Below are 20,683 nucleotides of genomic sequence, written 5' to 3'. Positions count from 1 at the left end.
GCATCATTTCCTTTTTTTTTATTAGTGATTTTACTTATTTATTAGAGAGGGAGAGAGTGCATGTGCATGTGCGCACAAGCAGGGGGGTGGCGGCAGGCAGTGGGAGAGGGAGAGGCATTCTCCCTGCTGAGCAGGGAGCCTTATGCAGTGTTTGATCCTGGGACTCTGGGATCATGACCTCGGCTAAAGGCAGACATTAACCAAGTGAGCCATGACACCCCTTTTCTCCATTTTGTCTTCTGTATCACTGATTATCTTTTCTGCCTCATTTATCTTAGCAGTTAAGGCCTCTTTTTTTTTTTTAAGATTTTATCTATTTATTTGACAGAGATCACAAGTAGATGGAGAGGCAGGCAGAGAGAGAGAGAGAGAGAGAGAGAGAGGGAAGCAGGCTCCCTGCTGAGCAGAGAGCCCGATGCGGGACTCAATCCCAGGACCCCGAGATCATGACCTGAGCCGAAGGCAGAGGCTTTAACCCACTGAGCCACCCAGGCGCCCCAGGGCCTCTGTTTTTTATTGCATCTCAGTAATAGCCTTTTTGTTTTTGACCTAATTATGTTTTAGTTCTTTTATTTCTCCAGAGAGGATTTCTGTAGTGTTTTCTCTGCTTTTTTCAAGCTCAGGTAGTATCTTTTAGTTCTGACATCTTATTATATTCATATTGATTAAGTCCCTGGCAGTGGGTACTTTCTCATGTGCTTTTTTTTTTAGGTGAGTTCTTCTGTCTTGTCATTCTGTCCAGAAAAGTATAAATTAATGAGAACAAGATGCAAAAATAACAACAGTGGCTCCTGAAAATATACATTAACAAATCAGAAACCATCAGAAACCAAAAAAAGAAAAAAACAAGTAAAAAGAGAAAGAACATAAACAGATGAATAGAACAGAGCAATATACCAGATCCTTGGTGTATCTCTTCACAGAAAAGCAGTTAGTCACTCCTGTCTCCCTGGTTTGTGTCTGCACTCTGTGTTCATCTAGCTATGACCAAACATTTTTATCTCAGGCACACAACCCTGTTTCGAGTCTACAACCTTTATAGACTCCTGCAGTGCTCACCCTTCCTGCTTCTGGGAGGGAGAGGGTGAAGGGTCTTGCTGTGGTTCTGCCACTTACTGGGCCTCTGCTCAGAGAGCAGTCACCCAGTCGTGTTATGGTTTGTGGTTTATGGCAATACTGAGCGGAAAGCCCAGTCTTGGTCTCCCTGTTTGTGGACAGCTTACTTGCTCTGATGCTTGGGAACTCTGCGCTCTCAGGAACCCTTCTTCTTTCTGTGATCCCTGGGATCCTGAGACTATGCTGTCCCATCTAGGATTCTGCCCTGCTTAGCCACATGAGCGACTTTCCTGTAGGCACATCCCCCACTGGAGCAGACTTCTGAAGTTCTTCGAATTTTGTGCTCTGCTACTGTATCACTTTCTGGTAGTGGCTTATGGAGGCTACCCCCTGGGGTAGTTGTTTTCTGATATAAGTCCTTTTATATTTACTTTTTCATATCTTCTACCTTACAAAAAGTGGTGGCTTTTCTATTTGTAGAACTGCAGCAATTCTTTTCTTAGATTTCTGATTGAGTTTGCAGATTGTCAGAATGATTTGATCGCTATCTAGCCAAATTCCATGGACCAGACAAAACTAGGGTCCCCTACTTCTCTTCCATCTTCCTTGAAAAACCGCCATTATTTCTTCAAATAAGTGTTCTCCCCCCTTTCTCTGACTTCTCCTTCTGCGACTCCTATAATGTGAATGTTAGTGTGCTTGATGTTGTCCCAGAGGTCCCTTTAAGCTATCTCCGTTTAAGCTATCTCCGTTTTTAAAAAAAGTCTTTGTTTTTTGTGCTACTCTGTTTAGGTGAGTTCTCTGTCATCGGGTTCACAGATCTTTTCTTTTGTTTCATCTAGTCTGCTGTTGAATTTTTCTGTTGTTGGTTTTTTGGTTTTGTTTTGTTTGTTTGTTTGTTTTTCAGTTCAGTTACTGTATTCTTTGGTTCTTTGTATTCTGTGTGGAACTCGTATTTTCAGTCTCTTTTTGAAGTTTTCATGTAGTTCATTCATTCTTCTCCCAAATTTAGATGAGCTTCTTTATGACCGTTACTTTGTACTCTTCATCAGGTAAATCATTTAACTCAATTTCTTTGAAGTTTTTTCCTAAGGGTTTATCTGTTCTTTTGCTTAGAACATATCCATTTGTTGCCTTGTTGTACTTATTTCGGATTCTCTGCATAAGATGAAACAGACACTTCTCCTAGTCTTGAAGGGATGGTTTTTGGTAGGACATAAAGTAGGTGAGAAAACTTCCATTTAACCCTGTTAAGCTGTTGGTTGTCCTTCAGATCTTTGTGATTTTCCAGAGAGCCTATTTTATTTTATTTTTATTTATTTATTTTTTAAGATTTTGTTTATTTATTTGACAGAGAGAGCGAGCCCGCAAAGTAGGCAGAGAGGCAGACAGAGGGAGAGAGAAAAGCAGGTTTCCTGCTGAGGAGCGAGCCCAATACAAGGCTTGACCCTGGGATCATAACCTGAGCCAAAGGCAGACTGAGCCACCCAGGCGCCCCAGCCTATTTTACTTTCAATAGTTCCCAGTAGTTGAGGATGTGCCAAGACCAGTCAGTTTCACAAAGGAGAGGATTTCAGTCAGCAGTTCCATTCAGACTGATTAGAAGCCAGACCCTCAGAAGCTTTTACAGGATACAAATATATACAGTCTTGGGGTACCTGAGTGGCTCATTCAGTTAAGCATCTGACTTCAGCTCAGGTCATGATCTCAGAGTCCTGGGGTCGAGCACCACGACAGGCTCTGCGCTCAGTGGGGAGTCTGGTTGTCCCTCTGCTCCTCCTCCCGCTTGTGTGTGCATGTGGGCACATGTGCTCTCTCTTTCTTTCAAATAAATAAAATCTTTAAAAAAAGAATGCAAATATATACAGTCCTGTTGGATTGGACTGCAAGCAGAAGCCCCACTGCCCTCAGAGGCAGGTAAGGTGTCCTTGGGGCAGCAGTGACAAAACTGGGGCTACAGACAAGTCTATAAGCACTTTTCTGGGGGATTCTGGTGGGCTGTAGCAAGTAGGCAGAGTGAGAGTGCAGTGATGGCACCCTCCAGCCTATGTTCCTTGAGAGTACTTTTGTAGCCTCTAGATCCTGCCAAAGGTGAAGTCTGCCCCAAGGCTGAAGTTCTAGGGTTAGCAAGTAGGAATTTGTTTCCGCTTCTGTCCGTTAGTGCTTTGGGGGTGGCAGCATGCCATTGTTATAGTCCCAATGGCCCAGGAACTCAAGCCCCTCCAGCCACCAGAGCCAGGCAGTCACAGGAAATCCCTTGAATGGCAGTCATAAAATTCAGGGCCCAGACTTAAAAACTGGACACCAGACATGTGTAAAAGCTCCCCTGGAACGATGCTGGCACTATGGAGTGTGGCAGAGGGAGAGTGTGAAGATAGTGTTGCCTTCCAAAGTCTCAGGAAAAGTTTACAGTCAGCCTTAGATGTGTGTCTGTTTAGAAGCTACCCTTCAGTCTACAGAAATGATAAGCTAATCTGCCTTTTTCCTAAAACATTGAGTGCTTGGGCCTGTTGCCTCTTGCTATCCCCTGGGGGTGATGGCTGTTTAAGAACTCTTTCTTCATTGGTTAGAGTCCTATAAATCCGTGACTTTAAGCCAGGCTGGCCACTCAGCCAGGCAACACAGAGGTGTGTCTGAGCAGCAGCTGCAAAATCAGGGCTCACCAGAAAAGGATATAATCTTCTTTCTGGAAGATTCTGGTGAATTGGAGTGAGGCTGAAGGAAACCACCACTTTCTGTTCCCTGAGAGCAACCTGTAGGCCCCTATAAGTGTGCCATACTGGAAGCCCATCACTCAGGCCAACGCTGACAGACAAATAGGTCTTTCACAGAAATACACCCCCACTTCTTTCACAGAAAAAGTGGGGGTGTGTTTTTATCTGTTATCTGTTTAGTGTCTTGGGGGTGTTAGTCTTCTAAGAACAGAATCTCCACTTGTTACTGTCTGGTGGGACCCAGGAACAAAGCCCTTCTAGCCTCCAGAGCCAGTCACTCAGGGAGCATCCTCTAGGTAGCAGTTGTAGAAACCAGGTCACCAAAGATAAAAACTGGGGCACCAAATGTGTGTAGAAGCTCCCCTCTGGGAGATACTGGTGTTCTGGAATATGCAGAGGAATAATGTAAAGATGGCACCATTGAAGAAAGAAAAAAAAAAGAAGAGGAGAAAAAGAAAAAAGGGGGGGGTGGAACCTGCCTGCTTTAGCAGGGCAGAGAGAGTGAGCAAGAAGATGGTACCTACAAGCCTCCATCCTTGGAGTACCCAGCAGACCCCTGCCCCTCAAACGTGCACTACATTAGGAAGTAAGTCTTTTTTACATAAAGTCTGAGCACTTTTCAGAGGGCTGCTTTTGGGCTGGGCCGTGGGGTGGTTAAGTCTTCGTGCAGGTCCTTTTAGAGTTGTTCCTCAGTTTACCACAGCCTTGTAGGTCTTGTGGATGCCATTACCTGTTGGTCTTCAAAGCCAGATGTTTGGGGGGCTCCTCTCAGGTGCTGGTCATTTTTTTTTTTTTTAAAGATTTATTTATCTATTAGAGAGTGCAAGCTCGTGAGTGGATGTTGGGAGGTGGGCAGAGGGAGAAGGAGAGAAGCAGACTTCCCGCTCAACAGGGAGCTCAGTGTAGGGCTGGATCTCATGACTCTACATCATAGTCCGAGTTGAAATTAAGAGTTGACCACTTAGCTGATTGAGACACCCAGGCACTCCACTCTCGGGTGCTGGTCTTAAGAGTTAGGTGTCCAGTGTGGGGTACAAACCCTTCACTCTCTTGTGATTGTAGGTCATATCATTGGGGGTGGGGATTATGGCAAGATTGTGTCTCGGCCTTCCCTGTCCTCTGCAGTGTTGTTTCCCTCTCTTTTGCCTAAGGTGAGGAGGTTGCTCTGCCAGTTTTTAAAGGTTTTTTTCTCCCTCCATCACCCACCCCAGTTTTTAAGTTTTTTTTCCAGAGGAAATTGTTCCATAGATAGGTGTAGATTGGTTTATCTGTGGGATCTTCCTACATTGCCATATTTTTTAAAACTTCATTTAACTTACTTGTTTACTTTCAATTGATTTGAATATAGTTGGACACATAATGTTACATTAGTTAACGATGGATTCAACTTCTCTCTATGTTATGGTCATTGCAAATGTAGCTACCATCTGGCACTTAACACTATTAAAATATCATGGACCATATTCCTATGCTGTCCATAACTTGAAGCTTGTATCTCACACTTTACTTCACCCATTTTGCCCATCCCTTCAGCACCACCCCTACACTGCCATCTTGAACTAGAGCCTCAGTTATCTGAATTTTCTAACCTATGAATGGGGATCGCTTAATAAAAATAACTTGTTCATTGTTTTAATGTTCTGCAGTTATTATATACCATCTAGTTTCTTTTTAAAGGTCATAAGTTCAAACCAGAAAGTTATATTTTTGTTAAAGTGTGTTTGAGTCTTCCCTTTCCCCCAGATATGGTTATTCTCTGAAATTGGATTTTTTTCCCCCAAGGGAGAGAGAAAAGAGACAGCAGAAGCTCCATGTGAATTTCAGATGTTTTCTGCTGTTGTGCACAGTTAAACTTCTCTGTGCAACATTATTTCCGTTCTTAACAGTACTGCTCCTCTATTAAAATATAATTTAATCTCATCCTATCTTGATTTTTTTTTTCCTTTACCATGGATGGCAGACTTAAATTATTGCAGTCAAGCAGTTGCACTGTGGTTATTTGCATTAGTAATGCCTCTTTCCTAGAATGGACACTGATATGGGAGCCAGGCAGTATAGAGGCCAAATCCTCAGGTTGACTTTCTCATCTGTCAAGTGGATCCTGTGACGTGGACAGGCAGTTTTAGGGCTTCAAATATAATGGTGACTGAGTCTGCTCAAAAAGTCATTTGGGAAGAAAAAAAGAAGTTATTTGGAAGTTGCTACATATTTACATTTCTATAACTCCTCATCAAGGGATATAGCTGTGGTGTTCTTACAGTGGAAGTCTTAGAAGATAGCTTATGTGTGCTGAAATGGCTGCTTTTCAGACTTGCTTTATTTTTTATTTCTAGGGATTCATCTACGCTCTTATCAGCTGGAGGGAGTCAACTGGCTTGCCCAGTGCTTCCATGGTCAGAATGGCTGCATCCTGGGAGATGAGATGGGCCTGGGTAAGACCTGCCAGGTAGGTTACTGTGGTGTGATCACTGTTCACCTCTGCTGAAATACTTCCTCACAACTCATCACTATCTTCAGCTGTTAGCTACTAGTATGGGTTTTTATTCTAAGAGGTGAAATGCCTGAACCTTTGTTAAGAGATTATGACCTTGGAACTGACTTTCCTAGTTATGGGGATGGTTTTGAACTGGGTCATTTGACCTGGGATTGTAATTAATGGTCAGGGTTTTTCTCTATGGTAATATATCTGTGTCATGTGCCCCCACCCTCCAGATCAAATGGACGCTGCCCTCTTTAGCAGTACTTCTGCTTAGTTAACTGAATCTATTTACCTCTCTTCCTCAGTGGGTGGTAGGGCTACTTCTCATTTATGTGTCTTGCTAGAGAAGTGCAGAGGAAGAATCCTGTCTTCCCAAATGCCTTGGATATCTAGTGGGAGCACCCAGTCCAGAGACCTGGAGAATCAGGTGTGGTCTCCTTGGGCATTGAGATTGATTATTCTGGTAGGAGGATCGCCAGTACAGCCCTGTATTGTCAGATGTCAGTGGTGGGCTTGGCTCGATTCAAAGTCTAGACACAGACACCCCCTGGGTTAGTCACACAAGGTTTACTCATCTATAGGATACTAAAGAAAGTCACTGTAGTCAAAATATACAGCAGAGCTGACTTGATCAGAAACCGTGGACATATAAGTTACCCCATACCAAAAAGGTTTCTTACCAGTAACCACACAGAATGAGTGAAGGTCTCATTGATCCCTTTGGAAGCTCGAATGCCCCCTGCCAAGTTTGACCTCACATACATAAACATCCATTTGGAGCAGTTCTGCACATAGTGCTACAGGTTCTGTCTGACCATATGTTGGAGCCTACTTTAAGCCAGGTGTTCCTCATTGATCCTGGGGTTATGCAGAATACAAAATGACCTCTGAGTATGGTCTCCTCAAGGACCTTATTTGTCGTCTTCAGGTTTCTCAGGCAGATAAATTGGGTTCTAGTATATTCCTGAACTGAGAACTATGGAACTAGAACAAATGTAAGTTTTCTGGATGTCTCTGGGAGAGCCAGGCTAAGAGACACTGAGATCATGTACAGAGCCCTCCGTGTAGTCTCCTTTGCTCTGCACGTTGGAATCCTGCTGATTTCATTCAGAGCCAGCACATTCCACTTGTCCTTGGCCTTTCTCCAGGGTGTTCATGTAGCTCTACTTTAAGTGACTTGGAACTATTATACCTCCAAATGCATGTTACAAAGATTTTGTTTAGGATTTTTGCATCTGTGTTCATGAAAGATACTTGTCTGTAGTTTACTTATAATGCCCTTGGTTTTCGTTTTCTGGTAAAGATGGACTCATAGCATGAGTTGAGAAGTTTTTGTCCCCTTTGGCTTTCTAAAAGAATTTGTGTAAAATTGACATTGTTTCTTCTGTAAATGTTTGGTAGGATTCACTAGTGAATCCAAATTAATTTTGTAGATATATGTGGTTTATGGTAACCGAAGATAAATGTTCTCTCAAATAGTATCCTCAACAAAAGCTAAACAGAATGATCTTATTCCAGTAAGTACTCACTGGGCAATTGCTCTGGTACGGTCTGGGCTGGGACGTGGTGAGTAGTTAAAAAGGAAATTATTTAGAAAGAAGAAAATGATTTCCATTATAAAATTAAGTAATTTCAGTTAAGCAGTAACTGCCACCTTCTAGCCACAATACTCTAATCTTAAAGCGTGAAATAGCTGTGTATTTTAAATGGTTGACATTATAGTACATTATAGTACACATATAGTTTGTATCCTAACTTATCTAACTTTGTAATTGTAATTACCCATTTTCTTATATCCTTCACAGTCATCTTCTGCTGGCTATATAAGATTCCCTCAAGAGAATTCATCATAACTTAAATATCCTGCAGATGAGGGATGGCCCGTTGTCCCCCTTTTTGTGCTTTATTAACCTCAGTGTAAACATCTCGTGGGCATGCAACTTTTTCAGGATCTTGGATTGTATCTTTAGGATAGATTTTCTTAGCATGGTTTAGCATTTGGGGATGGGTGCTCCTCAAACATTTTGTTTTATAAAAGAGTGCTATTTTCTCTGTATATCACAGCAACCTTTTATTAGAGAAACTTCTAGTCAAAGTACATACAGCCATGTCCTAGAATACGCTTGTTTGGCTTTACAAAAATTTTTGTTTTACGTGCCTACTTAAGGTTACAAGGTGTTATTTATTGTTTGTTTTCTTCACTAGAATGTATGCTCCAGGAGAGCTGGGAGTTTTGTCTTTTTTGTTCAGTGATATACTTGAACTGAGAATAGTGCTTAGCAAATAGAAGGTGCTCTATACATGCAGGCAGAAGGAAAAAAAACACTAGGGAAATGATGAAGGAAATTAGGAAGGAAAACATCCTCCTTCAGGAGAGTGGCAAGCAGCGGAGACCACCACATGGTAGGTCATCTTTAGTCACATCTTGGATGTTCTTACCTTATATTTTCAGAGTTTTCTTGATCTTGTGCATTATTTGCATTTGTTTTCATTTCTTTTATCTTTCTGATTTTTTTCCCCTTTGTATCACAGGGCTCAATTACAATACTGAGCACCACTGCTTGTTAACTGTTGATGTAACTAAGTGCCATAGATTTCCTTGGCAATTTTGTTTAGGCTTACGTGATTTCACTTTAGGAGTGGATAATGCCTGGTGTGTGGAGAATTGTATATATATATTTTTTGTACACTAAGTCTTCTGTACGAGTTTGTGTTCCCTCCAAGGTTATGGGAACTTTGTGGTTGTTTCTCATGTGGAAATGTGATAAAAACTGCCTTCTTTTTGTGTGTTCCAGACTATTGCTCTCTTCATTTACTTGGCAGGAAGATTAAATGATGAAGGACCATTTCTGATTCTTTGCCCCTTGTCTGTTTTGAGCAACTGGAGAGAAGAGATGGAGAGGTACAGAGCAGATGTAGCTGCAATTTTGCTTTTTACATTAAGATTTTTTTTCTGGGTGATATGTGAAAGATGATAAAACAACATACTGTCCCAATCAGTGATTTTATTTCCTCCAGAAAACTCTGACCTGAGGCAATATAGGTAGAGAAAGAATCTGATGGGGGGAAGATGCAGTGGATGTTATTGTTTGGCAATTTGAAGATCAGTACTCAGTAAATTTTGCTGAACTAAAGGGGAAACCATCTTTTTCACAGTGACATGGGAAGTAACCAACATGGAAAAACTAGCTTTCTCTTTAGAATTAGTATATTGCCCTTGTAGATATTCATCCAGCCCTTCTGCCTTTTCACACAGGAACCTACCCATAGTTTTACCTTTACTCTAGATAGGAATCCAGAGTCCCAGGACTCTCTGTGATTGCAGGACGTCATGAAGTCTGCACATCCTTAATCCTTCTATGAAATGTACTTTTCCATATATATACACCCTTCCCTTAGGCTCTGTGTTGGTGTTCATCTACCTCTTTTCTTGGATTCAGATTTGCTCCAGGTCTTTCCTGTATAATGTATGCAGGGGACAAGGAGGAGAGAGCCCATCTACAGCAAGACCTAAAACAAGAGTCACGTTTTCATGTGCTGCTGACTACCTATGAGGTATCCATTTATTTCTCTATAGCAAGAACTCTTAACCTGGGACTGTAGAAGTTTAGAAGCCACTGGAATTAAATTTAGCTTTCTTTTGAGAGCATACATTTTTCTGGAAGAAAAGTTTACTTCCATTAGATTCTTAGACCGGGACCATGACCAAAGGAAGTGAAGGACCATTGTACTCCGAATTAGTTGGTCATCTCTCTCTCTCTCTCTCTCTCTCTCTCTCTCTCTCTCGGTGCATCAAGGGTGAAGGTTCCCCAGGGAGGTGTCACTTGGCTGGTGAATAGGAGGAGGAGGCAGGTAGATAGGAGAAAGGGTTTTGTGGGCTGAGGCATTGTCTGTTACTGCAAAATAGGAGTGGAGGACACTAAGTTCTAGTTTCATTTTAAGTTCCTATTCTTTTTTTTTTTTCTTTAAAGATTTTATTTATTTACTTGACAGACAAGAGATCACAAGTAGGCAGAGAGGCAGGCAGAGAGAGAGAGAGAGAGGAGGAAGCAGCCTCCCTGCTGAGCAAAGAGCCCGATGTGGGGCTCAGTCCCGGGACCCTGAGATCATGACCTGAGCCGAAGGCAGAGGCTTAAGCTCCTATTCTTTAAGTGAAGACTGGGTGACTGTAAACAAGACCTTGCACTTACTTGTGCCTGTGTTTTGTTTTCTCTTTGTGATAGTGCTACATAAAATTAGATTCAGAACTTTTTTTTACTTAATGAGTGAGACTTAACTCTCTTAAACTATAGGATTTAGCTAATAAACTATAATATCAGTTATGTTAGTACTAGTTACAGTGTGTCTTTTTTCTTAATTTTTCAGATTTGCTTGAAAGATTCATCATTTCTAAAATCGTGAGTATGTCGCACTGCTTCAGAAACTGTTGAATATATTATGAGTGTCATGTCTTGTCTTTACATTTTAGTACTTTTTCTCTTTCATCATGTCTGGTACATCTTCCTGGTATGTCTCCTGTGAGTCTTACAATAAGACAGGTGGCACAGCGGGAGTCCTGCACTATAGCCCATTCTCATTAGCTGTGTATCCTTGGGTTACTTAACCTTAGTGAACCTCAGGGTCTTCATCTGTGATATGAGGATAATTAAATCTCGCTCTGGGTGGCTGTTGTGAGGATTAAACAAGATGTACGTGGTGGGTGGTTAATAAACACTAGATTCTTTTTATTGCAAATGGCATAGATACCTTTCAGGACTGCTATTTGGAGATTCTACAATAATATAGAGGTGAATTATTTGAGCGTTTTCCTAGAGGTATCCTAAAGTAGCAGTCAGTACTGTACAATTCACTTTTTAGAAAGGGAGTTTTAAATACACTTTTAAGTAGTCAGGTTTCAGGCTTTCATATCAGCTCATGAGGGATAGGAAACGTAGATTTAATTCTTCATACCACCTGATATTAGGGGTGACATGTTACAATATAGGGTCAGACTACGAGTTACAACGTAAATTAAACATTAGCCAGACTTTAGGTACATAAGAAAAGATGTGTTGACAGAATTTCATTCTCCATACAATTCATAGTTGTGATGTGGTTAAGTGGGGATTTGCATCTTTAATACTCAGAAAGTTCTGTTTGTTTTCAAAGCACTTTACCAGTAATTTACATGTTATTTCTTATCCAGGTTCTTCCGAGTTGGATGTCTATTTTCATCTTATTGGGAGACACTAACTGCCTAGTCATATATTTCGTGACTCTCCGTTCCTGTATTTTGGTTCACTTAAGTTTAATTTAAGTGAGCACGTTATCTTATTCTTCTTAAGAAAATATACTTTCCCTCTGTCTTTTTTTATTTTTAATATCCAACTTAATACTTGTTGAAGATCTTTTCTTTTTGGGAAATCACTGTTTGAGAGTTACGAGCAGTGCCAGGAAAGTAAACTACAGAGCTCCCTAAGAGGATGTATACTCCAGTAGAGGGAGAACCAATATTTAGATATCTATAATACAAGGCAGGATGTGGGAAGTCTCAGAAGCCTAGAAGATTAGGATATACTTGTTTCTGGGTATTTAAATTATCCTAAGTAATCTTCATGAAAACCCTAGTAGGCAGGTATTATTTATTGTCGGTATTATAGATAAGGAAAGTAGGAGGTTAAGGAACCCAGCCAAGGCTACATTTGATAGTAATGGCAAAGCAAATATCCAAATGCAGACTCAGTGCTGTGGAGACCTTTTAAGAGACCTTCTCAATAAATAAATAAATAAACAAACAAATATCTGATACTGATTCCAGAAAAACCAAAACAAACCCTGGGGACAGCTTCTTAAATTACCTAACTGCCCTGGAGTTTCACATTATTCATCAGAAATAATATCTTTTTATATTAAATCATCCATCTTGAATTCAATCCCATGTGAATTTCAGAACCTAAATAATAAGAGGCCATTCATAATATTGGCTAACAGTATGAACCCCAGGGACACAGATTTATTCTTTTGTTATACTTGACAAGGTTATTTTGTATATTACTGTATCACACATTGAGAAGAGTCAGAAAGTGTAATATCTGCCCTAAAGAGGTTTAGTGGAGAATTAAAATGGTATATATACCAATGTGAAAAATATGAAAAATTTTTTTGATAATAGACCTACGAAATCTTCAGGTCAAGAGGTTTAGAAGTTCCCTCATCCCACTCTCCATTCACTGCTGGAATTCACTCCCACCTCTTCCCCTCCAGGGAGCATCCTTTAGTGTACTTTGGTGTTCTTTGATGAGTGATTTGACCTCCTTTCTTCCACTAAGCCCACATCCATCTCCCTGTAGGCTGCTTCGTTGAATAAGCTTTTACTGCATGCCTGCTCTATGTAAGACTTTAATACCCAGTTCTTCACAAGGAGATAGGACCTAAATTGTTTTGAATGATGATTTTAACAGGCCAGGTGCTATTTTATGGCTACTTTGCCACCTTATCTCATGACCATTCTCCAACACCAGTAGGACACTACTCCTCATAATGCTTAAATGCATCTCCTCCAAGTGCTACCCAGTAGGAATGATCCCAGTTCCTACTCTCTTTGGACCCCCAGTTTTCCCTCCAGCTGCATTGCTCTCAGTAGGTAGATGGTGCTAGGTTTCTGTTTCTGCACCTATTTTCTGGATTTTCTCAGAGGAAGAGGGCTTCTTTCTTGTAAGGCCAACAGCTGCTGTAGATCTTTCTCAGTTTTTGAGTGATTTTTATTTCCCTACCCACTATCTTCCCATTGTTCTGTCTTACTGGTATATACATTTTGTTTTTTAAGTATAAGAAAAATATAATAAGCACCTAGGTGGCTCAGTTGGCTAAGTGTCTGACTTCAGCTCAGGTCATGATCTCAGGGTCCTAGGATTGAGCCCCACCTTTGGCTCCCTGTTCAGTGGGGAGTTTGCTTCTCCCACTTTCTCTTAACCCCCTTGAGCTCTCTCTTTCAAATAAATAATCTTAAAAAAAAAAAATGTAATGAGATTACATAATGTTTGCAAACAAAATAAAAATTGAAAGACCTTGTAACTTTCACTTTGCTGTCTCTCACATGGTTTCTCATTTGTGAGAAGATACGTAATATTTACACATTTTTTAGTTATCATGGGCCTTTTTATTGTAAGATGATCATAGTATTTAAAATACTAAATAATATGTCATGTATAATTGGATTTACTTATTTTCAACTTTTTGTTATTTTAAATCAGCTTGGAACATATTCATACATACATATTTTTCCTTATTTTGAAATTTTTTGTGTGCTCTAGGAACAGCCACCGATGACTTCCATAGTATATCCAATGGATATATCTTCCTGAATGTCTGTAACATTTGATCTTACTCACTGCTTTTCCATTTTTAAATCTAAAGCACTTTTTAAGCTACTGTGACATCATTTTCTCTTGATTTTTCTTCTGTGTTTAAATCTCAGCTCTACCTTATTTTAGCTTTATGACCTTGACCAAGTCACCTAACCTTTCTGAGCTTTAGTCTCCTTGTTGATAAAATGAGCAGAACAATGTCTACTCACCATATTCTTTTGATTAAATGACAGGCATAAAGCCCCAACCAAGCATAGGGTCTGGTACATAGTAGGTAGTCATAAGTATTTCCTTTTGCTTTTTGTCTCTAGCTCCTTCCTTTCTGGTTTTATGCACAGACCTTTCCCATCTTGGAAAACAAATTCCCTTAGTACCTTGTCCAGATGTTGTCTTATATAAAATGGCAGACTTTCAGATAAGAAGGTAATTTGAGAGGTGCCTGGGTTACATCCAACTCTTGATCTCAGAATCGTGGGATCAAGCTCTGTGTGGTGCTCCATACTCAGTGGAGTCTTCTTGAGATTCTTTCTCTCAGCCCCCTCTGCCCATTCATGCACACACTCTCTCTCAAATAAATAAATCTTAAAAAAGAAAAAAAGGCAATTTGAGTGTGTCTCTAGTAGAATGGGCTTAATATTAGTCTTTCCAATATTAGTGCTAGTTGTATGGTAAGACTTTTTGGCTATGAGATAGATGCTTGGGTTACACAAAACTGAAAGCTTGGATTTTTCTCTCACAGCTTCCCATGGAGTGTTCTTGTTGTGGATGAAGCTCACAGGTTGAAAAACCAAAGCTCCTTGCTGCATAAGACCCTTTCGGAGGTAAACTCACAGGATAGTCTGTAGTTTTTGTACAACTTCTTTTAAAAAAAACACTATCTTGGACCTGTATAGAATTAGTTAAATTGAAACTTTTTTTTTTTTTAGTCGAATTTCTGTAGGGCCAAATAAACATTTTGTGGATGATAGAGGTGGTACTTAATATGGCCTAACTATCTTTTACGTAGGAGACAACATTTACTGAAATCTGGGCATCAGATAATAAGTACTATTTCAATAAAATATATTGTATTTTTGGAAATGTTTCAACTCTTTTGATCTTCTTCAGAGGGGTAATTAAAAATAATCTGTTAAAACTCTTATGTCTGCAGTAGCAGATACATCTGACATATTTTACCCTTTCCCCTTTTACCTTTTTTAAAGATCTGATAATTCAGGGGAGCCTGGGGGGTCAGTGGATTAAGCCTCTGCTTTCAGCTCAAGTCATGATCCCAAGGTCCTGAGATCAAGCCCCGCATTGGGCTCTCTGCTCGGTAGGAAGCCTGCTTCCCCCTCTCTCTGCCTACTTGTGATCTCTCTCTCTCTCTGTCAAATAAATAAATAAATAAAAGATTTGATAATTCACATGGAGTAATGAAGAGACCCACCCCATTGCATGCCATTGACTGTTAGCGCTAGTCTCTCTTGTCTTTGTCATACTTGTAAGTGTGATACCCTTAATCTCATTCCCTTCTCTTGATCTCTGGCACCATTCTGGCACAATGAGAAATGAGAAATGTCAGTGTAGCCCTAGATTGCCCTCTTTTCCGAGGAGCCAAGGGAACAGCTTGTGAGTAAGAAATGCCCTTCTCCTTGCTGATCTTTAAGTGAGACCGTGTATGCAAATTCCTGTGGCCATCATTTGAGGTTTGCTCCCTGTTGTATAACATGTCCTATCACAAATGAGTTAATAAAGTTAGAGGTGGTTTGGAGGAAAGTCTTAGGTCCGAATTCTCTGTTTACTGGCTAAAGGTTAGTAGTTTTTAGCACTGTAATGCAGATATGGCCACTGTTATTAGTCCATTCTCAAAGATTGCTATCCCTTGATGGGCCCCCTCTGCTCTATGATGTCTTTTGCCTTCTTTTAGGGACTCTTTAATAGTATCTTTTTCCCAAGAGATTGTCATATTCTGGCACATAACCCTATAAGAGACTGCTTCGTAAACTACCATGCCAGTTTACTAATGCATGATGGGAGAAGAGAACCAGGTGTTGTAAAGGAACCCCAGGGTTTGGAGTGGAGTAACGAAGTTCTCTTGCCTGTCCCAGAGTCTTTCCTTGTTATTCGTAAGGAAACGGAGTCTCAGGGATTATGTGAGGAATTTCTGTGTCATCTAAGCATGATATGAGGTTTGAATTGCAGACAACTTGTTGGTTGAAAAGAAATGTATTTATTGATAGGGCTGAGAGGTGGGGAGAAGGGTGGTGCCTTTCCCCCCTTTACAGTATTGTTTTCAGCTTGTTTGTAAGAGCTGGCAGCAATTTATAGTGAAGCATAGGGAGTTGGTTGTACAATTTATGCTATACCTCATTTACATTTACAAAGTACATTCACAAAGTAAGAACAGTACCTTGACAAAGTAAGGCTGCTATGAAAAATTATGTAGAGGAATATTTAGCAACATGGGATATATTTGCAAAGTATCACACACAAAGAAGTTTTAAAAATTCTGTATACAGGTGTGCCTGGGTGGCTCAGTTGGTTGAGCGTCTGTCTGTCTTTGGCTCAGGTCATGATCTCAGGGTCCTGGGATCAAGCCCGTGTAGGGCTCCCTGCTCAGAGGGAAGCCTGCTTCTCCCTTTCGTTTGTCTGCTGCTCTGCCTACTTGTGCTCTCTCTCTGTCAAATAAATGAATAAAATCTTAAAAAAAAAAAAAAAAACTATACGATGATTGTTTCTGGATTTTTTTCACCCAGTTAAAAGTTTTGATACTAAATGGACACTACTGTGAATAAATATATTGGCTCATATGACAGTGTAAGTTGACTATAGTGACCAACAATCCTGATGATCTTTTTGACTTCATATTTTTTGGTCACCCCAGCTTTTTGCATGATGAACACATTGTAAAGAGGTCAGTTGATTGTTGAAAGCATTTATTTCTGACCAGTTCCCATACTTAAATGCTATGAAAACATTGCCCAGCAGCAGAGCAGGCACGAGTGGGTGGACATTGATGAAACAATTTAAAAAGAAAGCAAAAAAAGGAGATTGCAAAAAAAAAAATAGTAATGTAACATTTTCAAATCAGTTTTATTTGTGTCATTCCATCTGTTGCCTTTTCTGATATTAATCAGTATCTTCTTATGACCTCTCCCAAATCAAAATGTAGAAACAAGAATAAAATTAAAAATCATCAGTAATCATACTCCTGTGCATACATTAACATTTGGTACATCTGCTGCCATATCCTTTGCTGTGCATGTGAACACCCAAATACATAACTATGCATATATATTATTTTAGAAACTAAAATATACTGTTTTCTATATTTAAAATAAGGTGTGTGGGCGCCTGGGTGGCTTAGTGGGTTAAAGCCTCTGCCTTCGGCTCAGGTCATGATCCCAGGGTGCTGGGATCGAGCCCCACATCGGGCTCCCTCCTTGGCGGGGAGCCCTTTTTCTAACTCTGTCTCTGCCTGCCTCTCTGCCTACTTGTGATCTCTGTTTGTCATATAAATAAATAAAATCTTTAAAAAAAAATATAAGGTGTATGTATGTACATATGGGTATATATGTATCAGTGTATCATACTGTGTTTCAGTTTCTAAAATAACATATACAGGATATGGTTCTCTGCTTTTGCTGCATTATTTAACTCAAATGGTGTAAGTTCTTATTAATGTTGGTGTAGAGGTTGTCCTTTGCTTAACTTAATACCTATTACTGTCTTTCCTAACTTTTTATTTCATTAGTCTTGTATTCTTCTTCTTACCTGTTGCTCAAAATTTAAAGAATTTCTTTCATTTTGGGCTGTATAAGGCCCAGAAACATCTAGAAGTCTTGATGTTTTGAATGTGATGCTCTGTAAAGTTGTACAGAAGGACATTCTTTTAGTGTAGATCTTCTTGCTTCTTGCTTGTAGTGGTGGGGCTGATGCTGTAGCTTTTTCAGACTGCTTGAGTATGTACCATGTGCCTCTGATGCCTCAGTAGACTCATCCATGTGGGTAATAAAATACAGCTTGAATCCCCACTAAGATTGAATAATGATAGCCATATCAAATGCTCATGTAGTACTTCAGAATTCACACAGTGATTTTCCTTACCTCCTTGTAATAGTATCTCTTTCACAGAATTACTGTCCCCTTCTTACAACTGAAGAGGTATTATTTCCTATATCAGATCTCTAGTATACAGCTTGAACCAGTCTTCAGGTTTCATGTCCTCATGGTCATCCCATTAAATTACGCCTCTCTCTGTACAGGTAAAGGTTGTAATGGGGAACTTGGTGTTCTTGGTTTATGGGTTTTTTACTTTATTCATTTATGTATTTGAGTTCTCAGTAGTCTTCAGTCTCCTGTTGACCGGAACTCCCATCCAGAACAGCCTCCAAGAGCTCTACTCTCTTCTCAGCTTTGTGGAGCCTGATCTCTTTCCCAAGGAGCAGGTGGGAGATTTTGTTCAGCATTACCAGGATATTGAGAAGGAGTCTGAGTCAGGCAAGTTCCCTTCCTAGAAATCATCCAGAAAGTCTGGGCCTAGAACCTGCCCTGGTGCATAACAGATATGGGGTTATAGGTGAAAAGAAAGAGAATTGATAACTGGAGGACACCTCCTAGGGAGATAAAGAGCCACACAACTGAGGTGGTGCTAGATCCTTCAGGTTGTTCCCAGTTGTCTGCTATTCGTGATTCTTATTTGTTACATGATTCTACAGGAGGGCTTAATGGATCATTTTGGGAAGAAGTAGAAAGTGTCTGCTTCTCCCCCGCCTTCAACACATAACTTCTTTATTTTTGTAATTTGTTAACTTTCTGTGCTATTTCCTGAGGCAGAAACCACTCCTCAGCATTCCATAGCACGGGGGTTTCTGTTAACAGTGCATCAAAACCAAGAGTCTGGGATAAGTGGGTGGTGGAAGCGAAGGAGGGGAGCCATCATTTATACAGCTGCCAGTTGCAGTCTAGTCTTCTTCCTCTTGTACTTTTGCCCCACTGCCTTGTTGAATTACCTGTCCCCCATATTGTTATCCCAGGATGATTGTGCAAAATAAGTGCTAAGCATGCCAACTAGTAGGGATATATGTACCAGGTGAGTATGAATTGGAAGAGCCTCTCACAGCAGAAATGCCCATACCACAAGCTTGAGATTACCTGGGAATCTCCTCCGATTGCCTCCATGTTTAGGGTTGCCAGATAAAATATATGACCCCCCAGTCAAATATTACATGGGACATACTCCTATTACAAAATTACTTTGTTGTTTATGTGGAATTTATATTTCACTGCATTCTTGTATACATTTGCTGTACCTGGCAATCCAACATGCAGCGGAATTCCAGTTCAGGCTAGTTTTTGAAGTTCATGATGCCTGGGGAAGGAACAAAGATACTGAACTGAAAAGAACTGAGTCTGAATAATAGCAACATTGGTGTCCAGCTGTGTAACTTTGAATAAGGTGTGCTTAACTTAGCTATAAAAATGGGGACAATTTGGGCGCCTAGGTGGCTCGGTTGGGCTACTGCCTTCAGCTGGGGTTGTGATCCCAGAGTTCTGGGATCCAGTCCCGCATTGGGCTCCCCAGCTCCATGGGGAGTCTGCTTCTCCCTCTGACCTTCTCCACTCTCATGTTCTCTCTCTCAAATAAATAATCTTAAAAAAATGGGGACAATACTATTTGTCCCTCTACTTCTGAGCTCTTATGGTGGTTAATCAGATCAAGTGCACAAGTATCCTGGAAACAGTAAAACTTCATGCAGATGAGAAATTATTAATAAAAATTAAGTTCTTTTAAAATTTTCTTTAGATTTTATGTATGTATTTGAGAGAGAGCATGAGAGGGGAGAGGTCAGAGGGAGAAGCAGACTCCTGCCAGGCAGGGAGCCTGATGTGGGATTTGATCCCAGGACTTCAGGATCATGACCTGAGCTGAAGGCAGTTGCTTAACCAACTGAGCCACCCAGGTGCCCCTAAAAATTAAGTTCTTTGAGTGTTCCTAGTTCTTAAGTTGACAGCCAGTAACAATCTCAGAAGGAGTTGGGAAAAAGTATCCAATGAAGGAAGAAATATGGTTGGCCCTTCAACCAGGGGTTAGGGATGTTGATGGCCTCCACACAGTCGAAAATTTGCTGTAACTTTTGACTTCCCAAACTTAACTACTAATAGCCTGCTGTTAACTGAATGCTTTAATGGTAATGTAAACAACGACCACATATTTGGTGTGTTATATGTGTTAGACTGTATTCTTAACAGTCAATTGACCCAGAGGAAAGAAAATGCTAAGAAAATCCTAAAGAAGCAAAAATATACTTACAGTAGTACTGTATTTATTGTATTTATTGAAAAAAAAAATCTGCATTTAAGTCAACCTGTGCAGTTCAAACCCATGTTCAAGGTTCTATGTTCACCTGTACTATGAAAAATCACCATACTGTTCTAGCATGTGGAACTGGCATGAAAATTTTATCCTGCTCTTGTTGTTGTTGTTGTTTTCCCTTACACAGCAAGGGAACTACACAAACTCTTGCAGCCATTTCTGTTGAGGCGGGTGAAAGCTGAGGTAGCTACAGAGCTTCCCAAGAAGACAGAGGTAGTGCTGTACCATGGCATGTCAGCACTGCAGAAAAGATACTACAAGGCCATTTTGATGAAAGACCTAGGTAATCAGAGGGCACTTGATTGTTTAGAAACTAAACAAGGAGGGGGATTTTATTATTATCCCAGGATGATTGTTCAAAATAAATGCTAGGCATGCGTACTGGTGGGTATGCATGTACTAGGTGAGTAAATATTTTATTATCATACTTGGTTTGTGTAGTAATACGGATGGAATTTTGTATTCTGAATAATGTTCAGGTAAGCTGCAGTGAAACCGTGTGGGGTGTCTTTACAGTAAAACAGACTTCATTGGTTGTTGCACTTGTGAAATTCCCCCCCGCCCCTCCCCACCCCGCAGTTGTCCTTACTATGTGGAAGTTAGTTAAGCAAACACTTCTAGGTATGCCAGTCATGCCTTTCATCTTTCCACCCTATCAGATATTTAACACATTGCAAAGCTGTTTTGTTGGATCAGATTCACTGAGAGGAATTGGGAGTGGGAACAGAGAGAG

At 40.4% G+C, this 20,683-nt stretch overlaps 1 protein-coding gene across 3 annotated transcripts in view; it reads left to right on the top strand.

Moving 5' to 3' along the window:
• CHD1L (chromodomain helicase DNA binding protein 1 like) overlaps nt 1–20,683 on the top strand; it is a 143,956-nt gene that overhangs the window by 89,745 nt on the left and 33,528 nt on the right. For all 3 annotated transcript variants that reach the window (XM_032303327.1, XM_032303326.1, XM_032303328.1), the window contains exons 2-8: nt 6,104–6,216; nt 9,045–9,151; nt 9,690–9,804; nt 10,615–10,646; nt 14,335–14,416; nt 17,912–18,074; nt 20,078–20,233. In XM_032303327.1, coding sequence (XP_032159218.1) covers nt 6,193–6,216; nt 9,045–9,151; nt 9,690–9,804; nt 10,615–10,646; nt 14,335–14,416; nt 17,912–18,074; nt 20,078–20,233 — 679 coding nt within the window. In that variant the 5' untranslated portion in view covers nt 6,104–6,192. The remainder of the gene's footprint in view (nt 1–6,103; nt 6,217–9,044; nt 9,152–9,689; nt 9,805–10,614; nt 10,647–14,334; nt 14,417–17,911; nt 18,075–20,077; nt 20,234–20,683) is intronic.

Source organism: Mustela erminea, chromosome 10, assembly GCF_009829155.1.
Source record: "Mustela erminea isolate mMusErm1 chromosome 10, mMusErm1.Pri, whole genome shotgun sequence".
NCBI classification, from domain to species: domain Eukaryota; kingdom Metazoa; phylum Chordata; class Mammalia; order Carnivora; family Mustelidae; genus Mustela; species Mustela erminea.
Note: the sequence above shows the minus strand (reverse complement) of the source record. Positions and strands in the feature narration are given on the sequence as shown.